Consider the following 22,529-nt stretch of genomic DNA (forward strand, 5'->3'; position numbering starts at 1 on the left):
TGGGGACAGCTTTGAAGGGCCACCCCAGATTCAGCAGTCCCCACGGCATCAGCCAAGGCCTCTGGTGGTGGTAGCTTAGTCACTCAGTCGTGTCTGACTTTTGCCACCCCATGGACTGTAGCCCGCCAGGCTCCTCTATCCATGGGATTTCCCAGGCAAAAATACTGAAGTGGGCTGCCATGCCCTCTGCCAGGGGATCTTCCTGGCCTCTTCTATAAATATAACACCCCAGCTCAGCATTTCCAACTCTTCGACTCTGTCTTCCTCTCTTACTTTTGTTATTCCTCAGAGCACTCAAAAAATTCCCCTGCAGGCACATCTCTGCCACTGCACCTGTTTCCTCGGAATTGCCTGAAGACACTAGCCAATCCTGAGAAAGCAGCAGTCTGGGTCACAGTCTGTGCTTAGACCTAAGAGCGGGAGAAGGATGCCGGAAGAGTGCATGCACATCTCCCCGCCCAGTGTCCCTGGGGAAGCCCTGTGACTCAGACAGAGCCTGAATCTGTGTCCTTCACCCTAACGTTCCCTTGGGCTCCGATCAGTGGACTTCCCTATCCCCTTCTCCTATCAAGCACCAAAGGAAGAAATTAAAACAAAAGAAGAAATTCCACTTATTTATTTATCTACCCAGTAAGAAGGACAGAGAAGCCTGGCATGCTGCAGTCCATGGGGTCACAAAGAGCTGAGCATGACTTAGTGATTGAACAACAACTCAGTTTGAACATATATTTGAGCACCTATAATGCTGAGCGGGCTACGAGCTGGGTAGAAGAGGGATTGTTTTAGGTTACAGGAGGCCACCTTAGCCCTCCGGAACCAACCTCAGTGGTTGATTCCACTGACCTCTGAGACTTTCACCATCCATCTGTGTCCCAGGCCCCCTGAGGCTGCACCAATTTTATGCTGATTCTATAAGGTCACTGTCAGTTGATGAATTGCCACACTGCAGCAGGAGAAAGTGGGGCTTCCCTTGTGGCTCAGATGATAAAGAATCTGCCTGCAATGTGGGAGACCGAGGTCCAGTCCCTGGGCCAGGAAGATCCCCTGGGGAAGGGAAGGCTACCCACTCCAGTATTCTTGCCTGGAAAATCCCATGGACAGAGGAGCCTGCCGGGCTACAGTCCATGGGTTTGCAAAGAGTGGGACATGACTGAGTGACTAATAGTTTCACTTTCCCAACAGGAGAAGCTACCGAGTGGCTATGTCCCCACTGCTGCCACTCCCCCAGGATGAAGTAAAATCCAGAGGCTTTTTATATGAAGTTCACTTCTCCAGAAAAACAAAGAAGTAAGCAATCAGTTCCTCTTCTGCTCAACTGGAAAAGCACACTAAAAGCTTTTTCAAAGACACTAGATGATGGCTCAGAAGAGGCAGAGCCTTTTAAATCCAGTCTACCCTGCTACTCAGCAAAGGTATATCTATTTTGGGACAAGTCCATCATGAAGGGCACACAGGAAAAATTCACAGTGGGTGGAGGTTTGGAGGGTATCTACTCTCTGTCTGAAAGATTCATGTCGGCTGAAGAGGGAAAAAGATGGAAGATGTTTCTCATCTTCTCATGGATCAGGAAGGAACACTGGGAGGGCTGCTCGGCTTGTCACGGGGAATATGTGCAGCTAGGAGGCAGCAGGCTCAGTGGCAACGCAAGACGCTGGAGACTCAAGGACAAAGAACTTAAATTGCCGACCACTACTGTTAATCTTGTGAAGAATCCCTGTATAAGCCACTTAATCTTTTCTTAGACGTCAGTTTGTTTTTTAAGTGCAATGAATACAGCAGATTGTTTCACAGTTTTTTTATGCAGAATAATTAATAAAACACACAAAACTGTCTATCCTACACTGCTCATCAGTAATTCCTAAAAATAATATAAACTCTTCCATTGGCAATACAAATGTAGCTTTTAAAATTCGATAGACATGTTTTCATTAAAAAGCTAAGATTTTAAATACTTTCATGAGGATTCTTAACACATACAGATACATACCAGGGAAACTACAGATAGAAAATAGGGTGAAGTCTGACTTACCAGGGATGGTGAAAGGAGCCTTCAGGTGTAACCTAGAGCTCTGGGATAATTTACCTGGATATACTGCCACAGATGACGGAGCACGGTTCCGTGTTGTGCAAGTACTGGATGGCTTTAGATGTTCCTATTAATACACTGATTCGAATGTGCCAAGAGAGTGGGGCTGTGTTACCCTGAAAAGACAACAGTGGTTGGTTTCGTTGTATTTTCTGAGTAAAAACCATGTTTGTATTCATTACCAAGGTGCATGCCAGAACAAACTCTAAAGATAAAGTGGGTGAATCAATATTTTAGTTAACCATAACCTATTTTTAATCCAAGATGGGTTTTCCTCTACTACCCATGCTGGTTCTAGGTCCCTTTATAGGCAATGGAAATACCCAATAATTTTAATGTCATATAAATTGAAATATGGCTAATAAGATAACTATGCTTAAAATTTCATTGTGTAAGATTTTTAGATTATTTGTGGTACAACAGTGTGGGTAATTGAGAATAATCTGTTTTTATTCTCATCATAACTGCAATTTTACATATTTGGAATATGTTTTTTAACTTATCTTTCAAAAACATCATAAGAGAAACCATGGCATTTATTCAACCTCCTTCTTTTTAAGTGATATAGGTACCACTTTTATGTCTACCCTTCATATTGAATGGTACTTTGCATAAAGTTATGCAAATAAAAATTACCTGAGAAATAATGGTAGTTAAACTCATTTGAGACATGGTACCAATGAGGAGTGAGGACCCAGAAACTCTTCTTACCACCATTTTGCACAACACACAACAACTCGGGTATTTATGCAACCTTCTAAGAGTAAGAAATTAATTCATGGAGAAGTCCTCTACATCCTTGGGAAACCCTCTGTTGGCATCCCAACATGAACACATGTTGGCCTCCTGGTTCTCTCAGAAGGTTTCAGCAGCTCCCCCAGGGCTTAGAGGGTCAGAATATCAGGCAGAGGGATGGATATGACTTACTACACACTGTAATCTGTCAAAAAGTGATCCATTTCTCATATATGGATAAACCAGGCAAAACTTCTCACTCTCTGTAAAATACGCAGCCAACTCCAGTATGTTCGGATGACGGAACCTTGAAACAAAAGATTTTTTAGGTCTGTCAAACTGGTTATTCAAATAGGAAATGAACAACACTGTTTGGGGGGCGGTGAGGTGGGCTGTGGAACAGGCATAAAGCAGAATATAAATTTGGCCGAGGGAGAGGGAATTTCACTGGGCACATGACCGTTTTCCTTCCAAACGGGCTTAAAGCAAATGGGCTTCCCAGGTGGTGCTGGTGGCTAGGAACCCACTTGCCAGTACAGGAGACATAAGAGACATGGGTTCAGGACGAGCCCCTGAAGGCGGGCACAGCAGCCCACTCCAGTGCTCTTGCCTGGAGAACCCCATGGACAGAGGAGCCTGGTGGGCTACAGTCTGTAGGGTCGCAAAGAGTTGGATACGACTGAAGTGACTTACCACACACACATGCACACATTCTAACAAATACGAGCTGATATCCAAATATGACAGAAATGTTCAGAAATGAGAGTTCTTAACATTTGGGGTGTTGGGAGCTTTATAATATAGAAAACAATATTCAATATTAACTTATTTTTATCAACATGAAACCCAATATGACTTATTTTTTACATAAATAAACATAATGCAACTGAAATGATCCATTTCATTGCTTTCGGTATACATGCACAACTAAAATCACCAAAATAGGAGAGTACGGAAGACTGTTTTCATTTATTCATTTACTGAATGCCACTGCGTCAGGGACTGAAGTACTAGGCACCAAGTCACACAGTTAAGAGACATCCAACGCTTTCATGAAGTTTGTTTTGTTACCTAAGATCCATGTGATTAGTAAAATCTGATGTTGAAAAACACACCACTGATGTTTAAATCATAGAATTCTATGTCTGTATCGTATACATTTTTCAGGTTCTTTTTTAAACTATTTCTTGAGGGCATGTATCATCACAGTGAAAACCAATGTAACCCATATAACAGCTATGAAATATACAGCATGTGAATCTCACACACTGTGAACTCAGTTCAACAATTATTTGTTGAACACCTTTTATGTCTTAGGCAAGCCTTACTGTTGTTTAGTCGCTAAGTTGTGTCTCTTTCGCGAACCCATGAACTGTAGTCCACCAGGCTCCTCAAGTCACACTTGGGGATATTAAAACAAATAAAGCTATTTAAAAAAAAAAAATGGTGCTATATATAAAGTCCGATTAATCATTTCTTCAGTTGTAAAGCTTACCTATGAAACGTGTGTATACACACACATCTATATAATACATACATATATATTCTTGGGCTTTCCTGGTGGCTCAGACAGTAAAGAAACCGCCTGCAATGCAGGAAACCTGGGTTCGATCCCTGGGTCAGGAAGATCCCCTGAAGGAGGGCATGGCAACCCATTCCAGTATTCTTGCCTGAAGAATTCCATGGACAGAGGAGCCTGACAGGCTACCGTCCATGGGGTCGCAAACAGTTGAACCTGACTGAGCGACTAAGCACATATATATCCCTTCTGAGTCCCTCTGTTCCTACTTCAAGAAAGGGAGTGTGGGTGTATGTATGTGTGTATGTGTGTGTGTGTACATAAACACATACACAATCCATTAAGTAGTTCCCTTAATATTATAACAAAAAAACTCATGCTCAGGTCTCAGCTTAGATTTTACTTTTTCCAAGATGTCTACTCTGCCACCCACCCCACCCCCAAGTTAGCACTTCCTCCTCCCTCAGCACTCTGGGTGTGTGTGTGAGCACGCTCGGTCATGTCGACTCTTTTGTGACCCCACGGACTGTAGCCCACTAGGCTCCTCTGTCCACGGGATTTCCCAGGCAAGAATACTGGAGTAGGTTGCCACTTCCTTCTCCAGGGGATTTTCCCAACCCCAGGGACTGAATCCATGTCTCCTGCATTGCAGGCGGATCCTTTACCACTGAAGGATCCTTTCCCACCAGGGAAGCCCTCAGCCCTCTGTACCTGCTTATTATTTAACTCACTGAAACTATCTGTTGTTTGTGCACTTCACTCCTAATTCCACTCCAGACAGTATGTTCTAACGCCTCTGACTTATTTACCAGTAAAAGTCTAAGAAGAGAAAGGGTGAGTATGATTTAGGAAATAAGTTGGATCTTGCAAAAAAAAAGTAGCACCTACCTCAGTTTCCTCATCTACAAAATGAGGATAATAACAGGACTCACCTCAGGCCTGTTGTGCGGATTAAAGAATGAATACACATGAAGCACTTGGCATAGGGTTAAAACTAAAGAAATATTAGCAACATAAATGACAGTGATGGCATACCAGAAACATCTAATGCCATAATGTTGTTAGTTCTCTCTCAAGTTAATACAGAAATGCCTCAGCAGAATAAATCCAAATGGATCAGGTATATAAGTGAAAATATAAAGGTACTTGAAAAAAATGGCAAAATTATTTTAAAACCTCTCAGTTGGGGAGGTCTTTAGACTATAAAATAAAACCTAGAATCCATAAAAGAAAATATAGATTAAATTCAACTACACGAGAACCATCTCCAAATGGCAAAAAACTAGAATAAGCAACGACAAATGAAAGTGGGGTAAAAATAACTATGTGTATCTTAAAACATAAAAATAAGGCTAATTTTCTCTAATATATGAAATGCTCTGACAAATATTAAGGAAAAAACCCAACAGTCTAGTTAGTGGGAATGTAAATTGATACAGTTTCTATGGAGAACAGTATGGAGATTTCTCTAAAAACTAGGAATAAAACTACCATATGACCCAGCAATCCCACTACTGGGCATATACCCTGAGCAAATCCCAATTCTAAAAGATACATGTATTCATTGCAGCACTCTTTACAATAGCCAGGACATGGAAGCAATCTAGATGAATGGATAAAGAAGTTGTGGTACATATATACAATGGAATATTACTCAGCCATAAAATGGAATGAACTCGGGTTGGTTGCAGTGAGGTGGATGAACCAACAGCCTGTTATACAGAGTGAATAAGTCAGAAAGAGAAACACAAATATCGTATATTAACACATATATCAAAGTGAAGGGTATCTAGGAAAATGGTACTGATGAACCTATTTGTAGGGCAGTAATAGAGATGCAGACATAGAGAACAGACTTGTGGACACTGTGGGGGAAGGAAAGGATGGGGAAAGCTGAGAGAATAGCATTGAGACAGACGCATTACCATATTAAAATAGACAGCCAGCGGGAATTTGCTGCATGACGCAGGGAGCTCAACCTCCCTCTAGTTACAGCTTAGAAGGGTCAGATGGGGTGGGAGGTGGGAGGGAAATTCAAGAGGAAAGGGACATATGTATACGTATGGCTGAATAATGTTGATGTATGGCAGAAACCAACACAATATTATAAAGCAATTATCCTCCAATCAAAAACAGATTCAGAGAAGGCAATGGCAACCCACTCCAGTACTCTTGCCTGGAAAATCCCATGGACAGAGGAGCCTGGTAGGCTGCAGTCCATGGGGTGGCTAAGAGTCCGACACACACACCAAAAAAAAAAAAAAAAAAAGAGTCCGACACGACTGAGCGACTTCACTTTCACTTTTCACTTTCATGCACTGGAGAAGGAAATGGCAACCCACTCCAGTCTTGCCTGGAGAATCCGAAGGATGGGGGAGCCTGGTGGGCTGCTGTCTATGGGGTCGCACAGAGTCAGACACAACTGATGCAACTTAGCAGCAGCAGCAAAAACAGATTAAAAAAAAAATCCAACAGTCTAATAAAAAATGGACAAAGGATATTAACAGATATTTCATAGAAAAGGAAATAAATCTCTTTATATGTGAAAAGATTCATTCATCATAGAAAAAGAAATTTAAACTACACTGAAAAACCATGTCCACTTAGCAGATCAGAAAAAACTGAAAGAATAAATGCTATATTGGCAAGAATATAGGGAACCAAGCACTCTTATATATGACTGGTGTTAACTGTAAACTAGTATAGTTTCTACAAAAGGACAATTTGGTGGCATGGAACATGACCCTATAAATTTATTTATATGAAGTTTTCTTAGATATACTTCAACACGTACAAAATAACAATATACAAGGTTTTCTCACTGTAGCCTTATTTTAAGTAAAAGATTAGGAAAAATCTAAAAATCCGTTGATGGGAAAATGGTTAGTTACGCTATAGCACAGGCACACAAAAGTGTAAATGAAAGTCGCTCAGTCATGTCTGACTTTTTGCAACCCCACGGACTATATAGTCCATGGAATTCTCCAGGACAGAATACTGGAGTGGGTAGCCTTTTCCTTCTCCAGGGGATCTTCCCAACCCAGGGATCGAACCCAGGTCTCCCGTATTGCAGGCAGATTCTTTAGCAGATGAGCCACAGGGAAGCCCCAAAATACTGGAGTGGGTAGCCTATCCCTTCTCCAGGGAATTTTCCCGACCCAGGAATTGAACTGGAGTCTCCAGCATTGCAGGCGGATTTTTTTTTTTTTTTATCAACTGAGCTATCAGGGAAGCCACAGCACACAATGGAATACTAAAATAAGCAACATAAACAATGTGTACACGCTGCCTCTTGTGTGAGAAGAAGAAAGTAAGAAAACAAAATACATATATGCTTACAAATAAAATATTTCTGGAAAGATATACAGGAAACTGATAAAACTGTTGCCTTTGGGGAAAGTGGCTGGGTGGCTGGATGAGAGTATGGAAGAAACTCTCTTCTTGGCTTACTCCTCTGCCCTTTTGGAATTCTGGAGTGTCTGAACTTATTATTTATTCATAAGCAAAGAAATAAAGCTTAAATATAAAAACTTTCTTATTACAATTTTGGTTTTAGTTTTTTTTTGTTGACTAAATGATATATTAAGTTTTTATGCTTAGCCTCTAACATTTTGATTTCTGGTCTTGGGTATAAAAGGAAAAGAATTTAGGATAATACCTCCCTCCCCTGAATTCACATATTGGTTTAGAAAACATCTGAAAAGAACATTTTCTATCTGTAAAGGGTGATGACTGAACTCTATAGGGTTAGGGGCCTTCGAAGAAGCAGGCAGCACAGCTGCAGATATGAATATATATGAAAATGAAGTCATTTTAGCTTGTCTCCAAGGACTTTCAGGCTCGTGAATGAATTCCCAGAAAATAACATGCACATCAAAAGCACTTGATTTCTTTGTCTAAACTCTCTTCCAGAAGAGGTTTATATTGATGAAACAGCTTCTTGACTGGAATGTCTCTTAAGAAAGAGGAGCAATGGTAAAATATATACAATTCTAATGTTCTAAGAATCATTTTACATTCAGTCATGTTAGTCACACATGATTTAATCCACTTCCTTGTGACAGTTTCTTGTTAAAATATGCTCAAGTGAATTATGTAAATAGTCTATTTTAAAATGTATTCCAAAGAATATACTAAAGCAGATGTCAAAAATTTACCCAGTGTTCTAACCTCCAACCCGCATTTATTAAATGCCAACCATGCCAAGCTCTGTGCTGTAGAATCAAAGATGAACAGAGATGAAAGCCAGGCACAAGAGGAGAAATTTCAAGCAATATACTCACAGTAGTAAAACTTCAAGCTCAGACAAAAACCTCTTCCATTGCTTCTTACACTGCATCTTTTTCCCCTAAATACAGAAAAACAAGAAAAAAAAAAAATAAAGAAAGAAAGGATCTATTTCTGGTGCTCTTAACCTGGGGTCTATGAAATTAGATACTTTTTGGTATAAACACATGTGAACGTTTTTCTGGGGAGAAGATCCTTAGCTTGTATCAGTCTTTCAAAAACCCATTAACGCCAAAACTGATTTAGAACCGCTGCTTCTGAATTAGAAGTTTTTCATGATATGTATCAGATTGCTACATTTTATATTTAAACACTTTCACCTTATTTTGTACACATTTACATAAATTCAGAGATATTTTATGTAGTCAGAGAAAAATCTCATGACAGAAACTCCCCACTTGGTCTCAAAGAATCCAGGTTGTGATCCTACTTAGAAGTGATTTCAATAATTTGGCATTCATGACTTGGGTCACTTGGCTGTTGGTTTAAGTTTACCTTTGTATTAATTTTGAAAAAATAGGTCCACTAGAAAAATGAAAAATTTAACTCTTTACTTCAAAAAGCTTCAGAAGCTAGCCCAGTGCCTGACATATGGACAAATCAATGAATTCAATAATATTATCTGGAGGACTTCTTCTGTACCTGGCACTGTCTTTGATGGCTTCCTACATCTTACAGCGTTGCATGTCTCTGAACCTCAAATGCCTAACTTATCCCATGAAAGGGTTAAAGTGTGTTCCAGTTACCACATGTAAATTGCTAGAAAGGGCAGAGTTTTTAGAGTTCTCTGTCCTTAGGAACAAAGGGAGAGAAAGCCAACAGGAATCCTGGAAGCTATTTTCTAAGTTAACCCAAGAAGTCAGAAACAATAAACTCGGCTAACAAATCATTTTCAAGGACCACATTATGGGAATTTAGATTAAAAAAAACACTGTACTGAGAACCAAGCAGGCTGGGTCTCAGGCCTACCTCTAACATTCACTATTTGTGACTTATTGTCACTGAAACTCCCTGGGGCCCGAGTTTTCTCAGCCTGAAAACGTGAAGGGTGAGTTTTTGTGTTCATGCTCCCCTCCCAGTCTTGCGGCTCAAACTGTGTTCTGTGCGGGAGGAACGCCAGCTTCTCTGGGAGCTGGTGGGAAAGGCTAAGTCTCAGGTCGCTACATGAACCCACTGAATCACAATCTGTGCTGTAAGACCCCAGGTGATGTGGATGAATCTAACACACCTCGTACATTTCCCAGCCTCAGGCCCTCTAAGAAAGGTTACTGAAGTTAAGGTCCCAATTGTTACAAAACTCCATTTCTTGTTTAAAAAAAAAAAATAAAAGGCTCTGTGGCTAAAGCTTCATTAAATTATCTCATTTTTTCCTGATGTGTGTATAGGACTTTGATCAACCTCTAAGGCTTGGGTAACTTTGCTACCTTCTATCTTTTTACTAATAGTGAATTGCAACTAAATGCATAAAGACAGCATATGTGCTTCTTTCAATTCACCTAACAAACATTTATTGAACAACTACTATAGGCCAGGCCCTGTAATAAGGCACTGAGATACAAACATACATAAGAGCTCTCTAAAGAAAACCATCCAGTCCACTGGGAGAGGCAGATAAAGAAGGTGATACTAAGAGACAGTTATTTTGTTGTGGCTACGTGGAGGGGCTTCCCCGGTGGCTCAGTGGTAAAGAATCTGCCTGCAATGCAGGAGTCGCAGGTTTGATCCCTGGGTCAGGAAGATTCCCTGGAGGAGGGCATGGCAACCCACTCCAGCATTCTTGCTTGGAGAATCCCATGGACAGAGAAGCCTGGCGGGCTACAGTCCATGGGGTCACAAAGAGTCAGACACGACTGAAGTGACTTAGCATACACACAGCTGATATACACACAGCTGGTTCACTTCATTGTATAGCGGAAACTAACATAACATTGTAAAGCAATTACATTCCTTTAAAAAAAAAAAACAACACCTTCCTGGTGATTCTAACATTAGACTGGAGAATACAGGCTTCAGCCCTGTCCACTTCAGTTTACACGTCTGAAGCACCCTCTGCCAGGTCTTTCCACTTCTAGTTTAATTCCTGCTACCTTTCCTCCAATTTCCCTGCCAATTTCCAGTTCATCATCCAACCTGGAATCAAAGGGATATTTCAAGACACAAATCTAGTCCTTTCACTCTCCTATTTAGAAACCACCAGTGGACTTGACCTATCTTTCCAGCATCATCTGCTGCCACTACATTCACAGTAAACTCTGCTACGCTAAATTCTGCTGTACCAGTCTGATATTTGTGAAAAGACATGCTCTCCCATGCATGACCCCCTAGGTCTTGGCACCTGCTATATCTTCCATCTTCCCTCCCTGCCTGGCAAAAAGTCTCTTTGTCCTTCAAAATCAAGCTGAGAGGTCACTTTCTTTCATCCACTTGTCCATTTGATTTACTGCAGATACGTTTATTGAGTAGCTACTCTGTGCTGGGCACTCTTCCGGGTGCTGGCAGCACCGGCCTCTCCTCTGGCTATCTTCTCTGTGCTCCCATGACCTTTAGGACGAATCTCTGCTAAGGTACTTATCACGCTACAACTCAATCTTTTCTTCACCTGTTTTCCCCACAAGACTGGGAACTCCTAGAGGACACAACTATGCTTGATTCATCTCTGCCCAGTACCCAGCCCTTAAAGGAGTTTAGGAAAAGTTTGCTGGCTGCTCACCAGCAATGAAGACCAGCTCTTTTGGTGTGCATGTGTGAACCTATCTCCTCCTGACTGCCGAGTCAGACCCCCAACACCCTTTCTGCTTTCCTGGCTGTTCTCAGCTGTGTTCCAACCTCCTGCTCTGACGGCTGCCTTGCTGCTCTTGAAGCCTCCTCTTTCCTGCTCTCCTGGACTGTAACTGAAGACAATTTAGTAGCACCAAATACCAGCCTATGGTTTAGACTGTGAAGCGGCCTGGAGAGGGCCGGAAAAACTGGAGCAGACCAACACAATCTGACCATCTTAAGCAAAGTCCCGATGGCCCTACAAGGCTTCTCAGAAAAGTCTTTCTCAGGCCATACACCTGGGGAGGGAAAGGATTTAACTCCCACATTCCTGCAAGACAGGCATTCATTTCTCAGTCATTTCTCCAGTCACCTGAGGTCATATATCTTATTTCCATTTATGAAATTTTATTCTCAAGTACACCTCCTTTCAATGCTGATGAAAAATGACACATTTTAATATGAAATATGAGCAAATAAATGGAATAGATATCCTGTGATAGTAATTCTTTCCATACCTGTTTAAATAATTTAATGGCATATGTTCGGTTTTGGATTTCCACTCTGTATACCTCGAAAATTTCCCCTTCTCCGATTAAAAAGTCTTTGTGGAAATTTTTGGTTCCTTCTACGATGTTGTGAAAGCTGATGGAGGATTTTAGCAATATTCCTTAGGAAGGAAAGTAGGGAGAAGATAAGTTATCTTTTTGCTTTTTAAGAATCAGCCATCATTATAAAGAACCAAGACTTCCCTCTTAGAGACAAATCAGAGTTCAGAGAAAAGTCAGTAGAGACAGCCCAGGAGCCAACACCAGCACCTACCATGAGCTCTCTGCACTCTCACTAGGGCCTGGCTCCCACCATCCCACAGAGCAAATCGCTTCTTAGATACTCAAACAATTACACTGCGATTCTATCACCTTTCCAAAGAGATCAGCCAGACAACTTAGTTGGGGTAATTTTCCTAAGGTTATTTCCTTGTCATTAGATCAACAGATTACCGGTGACCCATGATGAACCCCAAACCAGTAAAAAAAAAAAAAATATATATATATATATATATATATATTGAAGTTGAAATCTTAATATGACTAAATAATATTCGCTAAGCATGACTGGTAGAAATATTTTTCATGAGCCAAATCCAGCTTACTTCCTCAGAGTAAATTGGGAAGATGCTTCAGCTCTATGAGAAAATCATCTCAAGCAGAGAATAGGAGGAAATATTTCAGAGGTAACCAAATGCAAATTCAAAAGGGAAAAGCATAAATAAATCCTGCAGAGACCAATTCTGGCTATACTTACACATTTCGTGTTTCATTTGGACCTTTTTGCAAAATCTTAAAAGACCATGCATGGGTGGTTCAGATGGATCTGCCTGCAATGCAGGAGACCCAGGTTCGATCCCTGGAGGAGCCCCTGGAGAGGGGAATGTTATCTCACTCCCATATTCCTGCCTGGAGAATTCCACCGACAGAGGAGCCTGACAGGCTATAATCCATGGGGTGGCAAATAGTCGGACACAACTGAGCAACTAACATCTTCACTTTCAAAAGACCATAACCTTATCTAACTTTTTAAATTCTCTTTTGAACCAAAGAAGCATCAGATCTGGTGGCGAAGATTAAGGCATAGCAGCTTTAAACAGCCACTAAAGTTTATCAGGCTGATTCCCAGATAGAAGGAAATTATTCTCTTGGCTGATAGAATAGGAAAGTTGATCTGGCAAATAATTGTTTTTCATAGTGACCACCAGCACTGCTTTACAGTAACCTCTAAATATTTCTCTACAAGTGCTATGAAAATTTCTAAAACTATACAAAACTCAACATAACTTTTAAATGTCTTCCTATGACACATAAAAATAGCAAATGTCATGAAATTATAAGTGAAACCACAATTATGCTCTTTATTGGACAATGAATTTGTAATATAATAGCAACATATCATCCATCAGAACAATGGATTGGTCAAAATTGAGAATATTTTGATATCTATGAAAAATTTATCCTGAATTTGCATATTAATGGTTACCATGTTTATTGGATATGTCTAAATTTCACTTAAAGGAATTCATGAATTCACTTAAAGGAAAGCATGATTTAAAGGAAAGTTGGGTTTTTTTTTTTACCTTTTTCATTACGTTCAGGAATAAGAATATTATCCACTGTGACATTGGCTGTTTCCTAAGAGAAGAAATACATACTAAAATAATTCAATTTCATAAGTCTAGAAAGAACAGAACCTCAACAGAAATCCAAAGCTACCCCTGGGACTATACAGTGCAAGAAAATGGAATCTAATTTAGAAGAAAGCTAGTAGAAAGCAAAGTTATTTTATTCTATTCGACAGTATTCACTGCCATATATATTTAAGGCTTCCACACCAACACAGGCTTCCACACCAACACTAAAAACTCAAGTATCAATGTCACAGTCAGTTATAGTCAATTTTAAATGACTTCTATTCCTATAAAACAGATTATCTCTAATTTGCTTTAATAAAAACTAACAGTAACATGCAAAACGTCAACTAGAACAGGAAAACTAAAAATTGAGTTAAGACAAATACATAATTCACAGTACTCTTAAATGTTCTATGACTCATCTCTGACAGATCACTAAGAGGAGAAAGCGCTCAACTCTTCAAACAGTTACCAAAAAATGGCAACCCACTCCAGTATTCTGGCCTGGAGAATCCCATGGACAGAGGAGTCTGGCGGGCTACAGTCCCTGGGGTTGCAAAGAGTTAGATATGACTGGGTGACTAACACACAATCTCCTAAATTCCCAAATAAGTGAAGAAGAATGAGAACGAAAGCTTTCCTGGCTTTAAAAAAGTAGCTGCAAATAACAGCATTTTTCTGCCTGATAGCTTCACTCCTTACACTCGATTATAGATGCAACAGGGTTCAAGGGTCATTATCTATGCACACACATTCTACCTTTTGTAACATGTTTGGAAATTCTTTTCCCCGATGACTCTGCTCTATAGGATTCAAGGCTGCTCCTGAAAGAGGAATAAGAGAAGTTAGTTATAACTGTTATGTTCTTAACAAACATTGTTTTTTTCTTTCTTACATTGTGAAAATAAATACCTTGCTCGTAAGGTTCATTTCTAAAGCTCAGTTTCATTCCCATTGAATGGTTACAAATTTCCATACATGAAAGAGCTTTCTAATGATCAAATATAAAAACATACCTTTGTTCACTTAAAATATGAGCACCTATCTTTTTGTTTGTATTTTTTTTTAAACAAAAAACATGTGGCATGCAGGATCTTAGTTCCCTGACCAGGGATTGAACCCATGCACCCTTGCAATAGAAGTGTGGAGTCTCAACCACTGGGCTGACAGGGAAGTCCATCAGTATCCATCTTTTTTTTTTTCTTCATCAGTACCTATCTTAAACTATTGCTGCTGCTGCTGCTAAGTCGCTTCAGTCGTGTCCGACTCTGCGACCCCATAGACGGCAGCCCACCAGGCTCCCCCCGTCCCTGGGATTCTCCAGGCAAGAACACTGGAGTGGGCTGCCATTTCCTTCTCCAATGCATGAGAGTGAAAAGTGAAAGTGAAGCCGCTCAGCCATGTCCCACTCTTAGCGACCCCATGGACTGCAGCCTACCAGGCTCCTCCGTCCATGGGATTTTCCAGGCAAGAGTACTGGAGTGGGTTGCCATTGCCTTCTCCCAATTACTCGTTATTTCTCCTTAATTTCCACTAGTCTAATGTTCCTCAATATTTCCTTGTTTTTCAGACAGTGCATAATATCAAGAGGTTCGTGATGCCTGTGTCTTATTACTGGTGATATTAATCTTGAGCCCCTGGCTAAGGTGGTGTCTGCAGGTTTCTCCACTATAAAATTATTATTAATTATGTTAAACTAATAACTATGTTGGGGGAGATACTGGAGACTATGGATATATCTTGCTTCTCAGATTTTGTTAAACATCATCAAAAATATTAAAATACGAAGGTGAGAATTGATAAGAAGAAAGCAACACTGTTATCAGTTTTCTGTACATATATTTAAAACTTTTACAATTATGGGATTATATCCCTCTGGGTTAGTTTACTTGTTATCCTATCTTGCACCAGAAGGTATTAGAGGGGTGTGTGTGTGCATGTGTGTGAGAGAGAGACCAACCACAAACGCCCACACTCTCCCCAGCTGGACTATTACTTTTGTCTGTTATGGTTCTGCCTGAACTAAGGAAGTCTGTGGTGGCTTCCTACAAAAAATTAAAGCTGCAGCATTTTGCAGTTACTTCTGACATTTTGATTCAGACTTTAGAAAAGTTTTATTTCATTTTCTAGTTTTCCTTAGATTGTATTCTAGTGTTTCTTAGATTAGTTTGCTTAGAAGGCTAGCAACAAAACACAATAACAAACCTTGAACAAAACTACAAACCAATTAAACCAAACAGACTTTTATAGGCTTTTATATTCAGACTTTTATATTCCATCCAAAACACAATATACTCATACTTTGCGATTGTACACTGAACATTCTCCAGAACAGATCATGTGTTAGGCAGTAAAATGAGCCTTAATAAACTTGGAAGGATGAAATCATACAAAGCATATACTCTGACCACCTGGAATTAAAGTAGAAATCAATAACAAAAGGAAGTTTTTGAAATTGACAAACACATAAACATTAAACACCAAATTCATAAATAACGACTGAATCAAAGAAGAAATCACAAAAGAAACTAGAAAAAACTTTGTGATAAATGAAAACAAAAACACAACACACCAAGATTTATGGCATGCAGCAAAAGCAGTGCTTAAACGGAAATTTTTTTGCTGTTAATGCTCTCCTTTAAAAAGAGGAAAGATATCGAATAAATAGCCTAAACTTTTGCATTAGGGAATAAAAAAGAAGAGAAAACTAAACCAAAGGAAGCAAAAAGAAGGAAGAATTAAGACTGGAGGGAAATAAATGAAACAGAAGAACAGAATAGAAAAACAAAAGAGAAAAATCAATGAAATCAAAGTTGGTTCTTTGAAAATATTAACATAGTTGACAATCCTTTAGTTAGACTGACCAAAAAAGAAAAAAAGAAGACTCAAATTATCATAATGAAGAACAAAAGACATAACTACTGACCTTACTGAAATAAAATGAATTATAAGGGAATACCGTGAACAACTATTTGTCCAAAAACTAGATAAATGATATCAACAGATTCCTAGAAAGACACAGACTACCAAAACTAACTCAAGAAGAAATAAGCAATCTGAATGGATCTGTAACAAGGGAAGAAATTTAATTAATATTTTAACACTCTCATAAGGAAAAGCCCAGGTCCAAATGGCTTCACAAGTGAACTCTACCATTTAAAGAAGACTTAAGACCAGTTCTTCACTAATTTTACCAAAATAGAAGAGGAGGAAACAACTCCCAAATCTCTTTGAGGCTAATATTATTTTTATATCAATAGAGCAATAACCCTTATAAGTATAGATGCAAAAATCCTCACCAAAATATTAGCAAATTAAATCCAGAAACAAGAAAGATGAGATACCATGACCAAGTGGGATTCATCCCAGGAATCCAAGGTTAGCTTAATATCTGAAAATCAATCAATGTAATACACATTAGTAAAATGAACAAAACATAAAATTCAATAAGCTATCACGATAAAAATCTAGGGAGAAAAAATTTCCTTAATTAGATAAAGGGCATCTGTGAAAAACCTGCAGTGAACATCATACATAATGGTGAAAGAAAATGTTTTTCCCTTAGATCAGGAACAAGAAAGAAGGTCTGGTCTTGCCACTTTTATTCAATGTTATACTAGAGGCTTCAGGCAGGACAATTAGGCAAGAAAAATAAATAACAAACATTCTGAATAAGGTATTGGTGTATAGAATAAAATTTGAAGCTTTCAGGCTGCAAGGGCACTAAAAGCCATTGTCCTGTTGTTGCATATAAATAGACAAGACTTCATTGTCTTGATAAAATGAAAGATTCAAAATGGCTCTCCTAAGAAGCCAGCAGAAAGCTGCAGATTTCATGTCAAAACGAAAAGACCGGGCTTTGCTGGTGGCTCAGAGGTAGAGTCCGCCTGCCAATGCAGGGGATACCGGTTCGATCTCTGGTCCAGGAAGATCCCATAAGCCTGTGCACCACAACACTGGGCCTGCGTGCTCCAGCCGCGGAAGCCCACGCGCCTAGAGCCCACGCTCCACAACGGGAGAAGCCACCGCAGTGAGAAGCCTGGGCACAGCATCTAGAGAAGCCCCCGCTCAACTCGAGAAAAGCCCACATTGCAACCAAGACCCAGCACAGCCATAAAAAAATAAACAGAATCATCAAAAGGAAAATGAAAAGACAACCACTGATCATTGAGATTTACATGCAAAATGTTATACGTAAGGACATATGCACACACGCTCAGTCACTTCAGTCTTGTCGGACTCTTTGGGACCCCATGGACTGCAGCCTGCCGGGCTCCTCTGTCCATGGGATTCTCCGTGGTTTGGTTTGTCATGTCCTCCTCCAGGGAATCTTCCTAATCCAGGGATTGAACACACATCTCTTGTGTCTCCTGCACTGCAGTGGATTCTTTACCACTGAGCCACAAGGGAAGCCCATGTCAGGATATGCATGCCAGAAATAATGACAGCAAGTAAAAATTCTAGTTTCTTGAACAACTTGGTTATGCCCTGAGACCTGAGGGCATGTTTCATGGATGTGAAGAAACCACCTAGGGGCATCCACCTGAATTGCAGGAACAGTGCCTGGGAAGAAATACAAGGCCTTTCTCTGTAACACAGTTAAGTCCTCTGCACATGAGCCTTCAAGTCGAGAACTTTCAAAGGTTCAAACGTGTTCCCTCAATGTCAGGTGTAACTGCAGCTTGCCGTCCATTTCCTATTGCTAACAATCCTTCAGCTCTACCGTCTCCTACCTCCTCTCCCACCTCGAGCGACCCTTCTCGCCTGTTCACTCAACGCCAGGCCCTGTAGGCCAGCTGCTGTCCTAGACTACTGTACCATTCAAGGTACTGTACTATAAGATTAAACATACTTTATTTTTTGTGTTTGTTTGCTTTTTATGTTTTATTTGTGTGAAAAGTATTATAAACCTATTAAGTACAAATACTTTTTAGCTGATAGTATGAGTTGGGTACCTAGGCCAACTTTATTGGACTTACAAATTAGATTTATGAATGCACTCTGGGAATGGAACTCTTTGGTATGTAGGGGATTTACTACTCAAAAGAAAATCCAAATCTAGAAAGTGATCTCTGGAGATGGGAATATGAAATGCCAAAAAATCCTCTAAGATGAAAATCACTTCCCCCCAAAATGAAACAATTTTAAGGAAAAGTAGACAAAAACAGATTATTTGGATAAGTGATAACTCTGTTCATGGTAACAACAAAGAAAGACTAACTCTTTATGTACTTTCAGTTAGGAGCTCCAACTCCTGACTCAGTGAGTTGGTGTCATAGGAAACACAAGTGTAGCAAATTACACTTAAATGTTTCCATTGTGGGGCTTCCCTGGTGATCCAGTGGTTAAGAATCCACCTTCCACTGCAGGAGACTCCGATTCAATCCCTGGTCAAGAACTGAGACTCAATATGCCCACGGAGTAACTAAGCCCATGTGTTGCAATTATAGAGTCCGCATGCCTCGACTAAGACCTGATATGGCCAAAAATAAATGTTTCCAAGGAGTCATCACCTGGCTGCTTTTAATAAGCTACATAATTAATGTTTATAAGATTATAATTAAAAGCATTTACTGAATAAATTCCAACTACTGCTGCTGCTGCTAAGTCACTTCGGTCGTGTCCGACTCTGTGTAACCCCATAGACGGCAGTCCACCAGGCTCCCCCGTCCCTGGGATTCTCCAGGCAAGAACACTGGAGTGGGTTGTCATTTCCTTCTCCAATGCATGAACGTGAAAAGTGAAAGTGAAGTCGCTCAGTTGTGTCTGACTCTTCACAACCCCATGGACTACAGCCTACCAGGCTCCTCTATCCATGGGATTTGCCAGGCAAGAGTATTGGAGTGGGGTGCCATTGCCTTCTCCAAATTCCAACTAAATAATTCTATTTTCCCTAGCAAAGGATTCAGAACAAAACACTCGTTTTCATGTCAAATTTATCTATCTTCTGGTATTAGGGCAGTATATTGTCTTTCCACCAATCAACTAATCTCACATTTTAAAAAACAAAGGGATTTTCCTGGTGGCACAGTGGATGGGAGTCCACCTGCCAAGGCAGGGAATGCAGGTTTGATCCCTGGTCTGGGGGGGGGATCCCTCATGCCTCGGAGAAACTGGGCCCTTGGCGCACAACCAGCGAGCCCACGCTCTAGAGCCCACAAGTCACAACCACTGAGTCCACATGCTGCAACTACTGAAGCTTGCACACCAAGGGCTATACAAAAGAAGCTGCTGAAAGGAGAAGCCCGTGAACCAAAACCAGAGAGTGGCCCCTGCTCACTGCAACTAGAGAAAGCCCGAACAGAGCAACGAAGATCCAGCACAGCCAAAAATAAACAAAAAGAAGGGAGGAATAAAAAAAAAATACTCAGAAAAAAAAGAAATTTTGCATGTGCCACAGCCTTGGAGTCAAACCAAAGATGTGGAATTTTTGTCCATATAATTCTCCACTGCATAAATAAACAACATAGAGTGTGAAAAGACACTCTGCAATCTATTCCAGAAAACTGAAGTGTAAAATATTCTGAAGTATAAAATATATTGGTGTGAGTTTATACTGTGAACAAGTTGTATGGGTGGCTAAGGCTCAGATAATGAAAAAGCATCACTTTACAGCTCCCAGAGACTCAACGGCATTTTGCTAGATCAGTCAGTGTCATAGTGAAGCATTGTGCTGTATAAAACTCAGTGAAGAAATAGTGTGCAACAGACACAAGGTATTAGCCAAGTTACACATATATCACTAACAGGATAATATCATGCTGGAAACCTATGGGAACTGTTTAATACCTAGTTCACATGAAAACCCTACAAAATAAAAGTCAGTCTGAAGCTACAGTTTTCTGGTACAAATCTCTCAGGATTTCTTCTCATGTGTGTAAAGCTTCTTTAAGTGATGAGATAGTGGCTTGCCTGGACTAAATATATTATCAAACAGCATGTGTGCAAATACATAGAACTAAAAATATGCCTGGATGAAAGATTCAAAGAATAAGGCTGCTGATCTAAAGGAGTTTCCCACCTAAGAGTGCCGCATCCATAACCGAAGACCCAAGATCACGCAAGATCATTCTTGTCGATGTCAATGAATCCAAAGTGGAATAAACAGAACAAGGGACATTAGGAGATTACTTTATTGACAAAGACTGTACAGGGAAAACTTCACACACTTTACTTCCCAGGTAACTCTAAATGTAAGGGATGACACAGCGTCAGAAAGAGAAGACAGAGAGAGAAGCAGGACATGATGAAATAGATGTAACCAGGTAAAGTAGAGTTAGAAGCCATGGCATAAACTCAGCAGTGAAGATAACAGAGAAATCCCAGGGTCATTCTGGAGGTTATTATTTGCACCAAAATACACAGGTGGTTGCTATTGTTTAGTCGCTACGTCATGTCCAACTCTTTGCGACCCCATGGACTGTAGCCCGCCAGGCTCCTCTGCCCATGGGATTCTCCAGACAAGAACACTAGAGTGGGTTGTCATTTCCTCCTCCAGGGAACCTTCCCGACCCAGGGATCAAACCCATGTCTCCTACATTGGCAGGAGAATTCTTTACCGATGAGCCACCAAGAAAGCCCTAAAATACACAGGGGAAATTCAATTATTTTTAACTTGTTATTATAGGGTAAAATAAATTATAGCATTATTTTCATTTTATTCATATTCAAACATGGTTCTGATCATGTTTATGACTCAGTTTCAGAGTCTTGGAAAGAGCTGATTTTCTTAACTAAGTAAGAATGAACATTTTAAGAAGTATAGCTTGTAAATAAATTTAAAAAAACTATAAAGTGGTGGAAAGGAATTTGTTGTATAAATTAGGCAATAAGAAAAGAAAGTGTCACAAAAATATGAAGCTGCAAACTCCCCTTCGGGTAAAAGCCATAGGTAAGGACTCACTGACATACAACATGACCAGTCAATGTCTTGGATAAAATACAATATTTACAAGTTACAATTTATATAAAATGAACCAAGAGCCACATCATTAGAATCAACACTTACCATAATTTGTAATTAAATGGATAGCTCGATGATGCCCCATCTCCTGGAGGATCTGTAAAAGGTCACCGATGGTCTTGTTTTTCTGAGCCCAGGACCAAAGCAATTCTCTTGTTCCACTTTTACCTTGGTCTACATATTTTTCAATGTGACGAACATCCAGCCAGCTGCTTGAAAGCCGCTCCGCTGTGGAAATTGCAATAGGAAGAACCAAAGAATAGTTTACTTTCATTGGAGTCCCTGGTATGTTTTATTACATTTTATTTACATTTTTGTTTTGAACTAATTTTAGCATGTACTCCTTACCTAACTTCCCCTAATGTTAAGATTTTACATAACCACAGTACAATGATCAGACCCAGTGGTTATTAAGCTGCAAGTGAAAGTGAAAAGTCACTCAGTCATGTCCAACTCTTTGTGACCCCATGGACTATACAGTCCATGGAATTCTCCAGGCCAGAATACTGGAGTGGGTAGCCTTTCCCTTCTCCAGGGGATCTTCCCAACCCAGGGATCGAACCCAGGTCTCCCACACTGCAGCAGACTCTTTACCAGCTGAGCCACAAGGGAAGCCTAAGTTGCAAACCTCATTCTAATTTCACCCATTTTTCTATTGATGTCTTTTTTCTGTTCTAAGATCCTATCCAGTTTCTCACATTTCAATTACTTGTTATTTCTCCTTAATTTCCACTAATCTGATGTTCCTCAATCTTTCCTTGTTTTTCAGGACGGTGAAATGCTTGTATCCTTCTCTGTGATGCCCATGTCTCATTACTGGTGATATTAATCTTGATCCCCTGGCTAAGGTGGTGTCTGCAGGTTTCTCCACTATAAAATTATTATTAATTATTTTAAACTAATAACTATGTTGGGGGAGATACTGGAGACTATGGAAATATCTTGCTTCTCAGATTTTGCCTACAAATATTTGCAACTATCAGTGGTTCTCATTAAT

General features: G+C 40.1%; 1 protein-coding gene across 1 annotated transcript in view; it reads right to left on the minus strand.

Annotated features, from left to right (window-relative positions):
• Positions 1 to 22,529, minus strand: part of IRAK3 (interleukin 1 receptor associated kinase 3) — a 55,083-nt gene that overhangs the window by 16,471 nt on the left and 16,083 nt on the right. The window contains exons 2-8 of the mRNA XM_043887939.1: positions 21,578 to 21,760; positions 14,329 to 14,393; positions 13,516 to 13,570; positions 11,903 to 12,054; positions 8,624 to 8,688; positions 3,014 to 3,128; positions 2,084 to 2,202 (exon numbers count right to left, since the gene is read on the minus strand). Coding sequence (XP_043743874.1) covers positions 2,084 to 2,202; positions 3,014 to 3,128; positions 8,624 to 8,688; positions 11,903 to 12,054; positions 13,516 to 13,570; positions 14,329 to 14,393; positions 21,578 to 21,760 — 754 coding nt within the window. The remainder of the gene's footprint in view (positions 1 to 2,083; positions 2,203 to 3,013; positions 3,129 to 8,623; positions 8,689 to 11,902; positions 12,055 to 13,515; positions 13,571 to 14,328; positions 14,394 to 21,577; positions 21,761 to 22,529) is intronic.

Source organism: Cervus elaphus, chromosome 3 (genome assembly GCF_910594005.1).
Source record: "Cervus elaphus chromosome 3, mCerEla1.1, whole genome shotgun sequence".
Classification (NCBI taxonomy): Eukaryota; Metazoa; Chordata; class Mammalia; order Artiodactyla; family Cervidae; genus Cervus; species Cervus elaphus.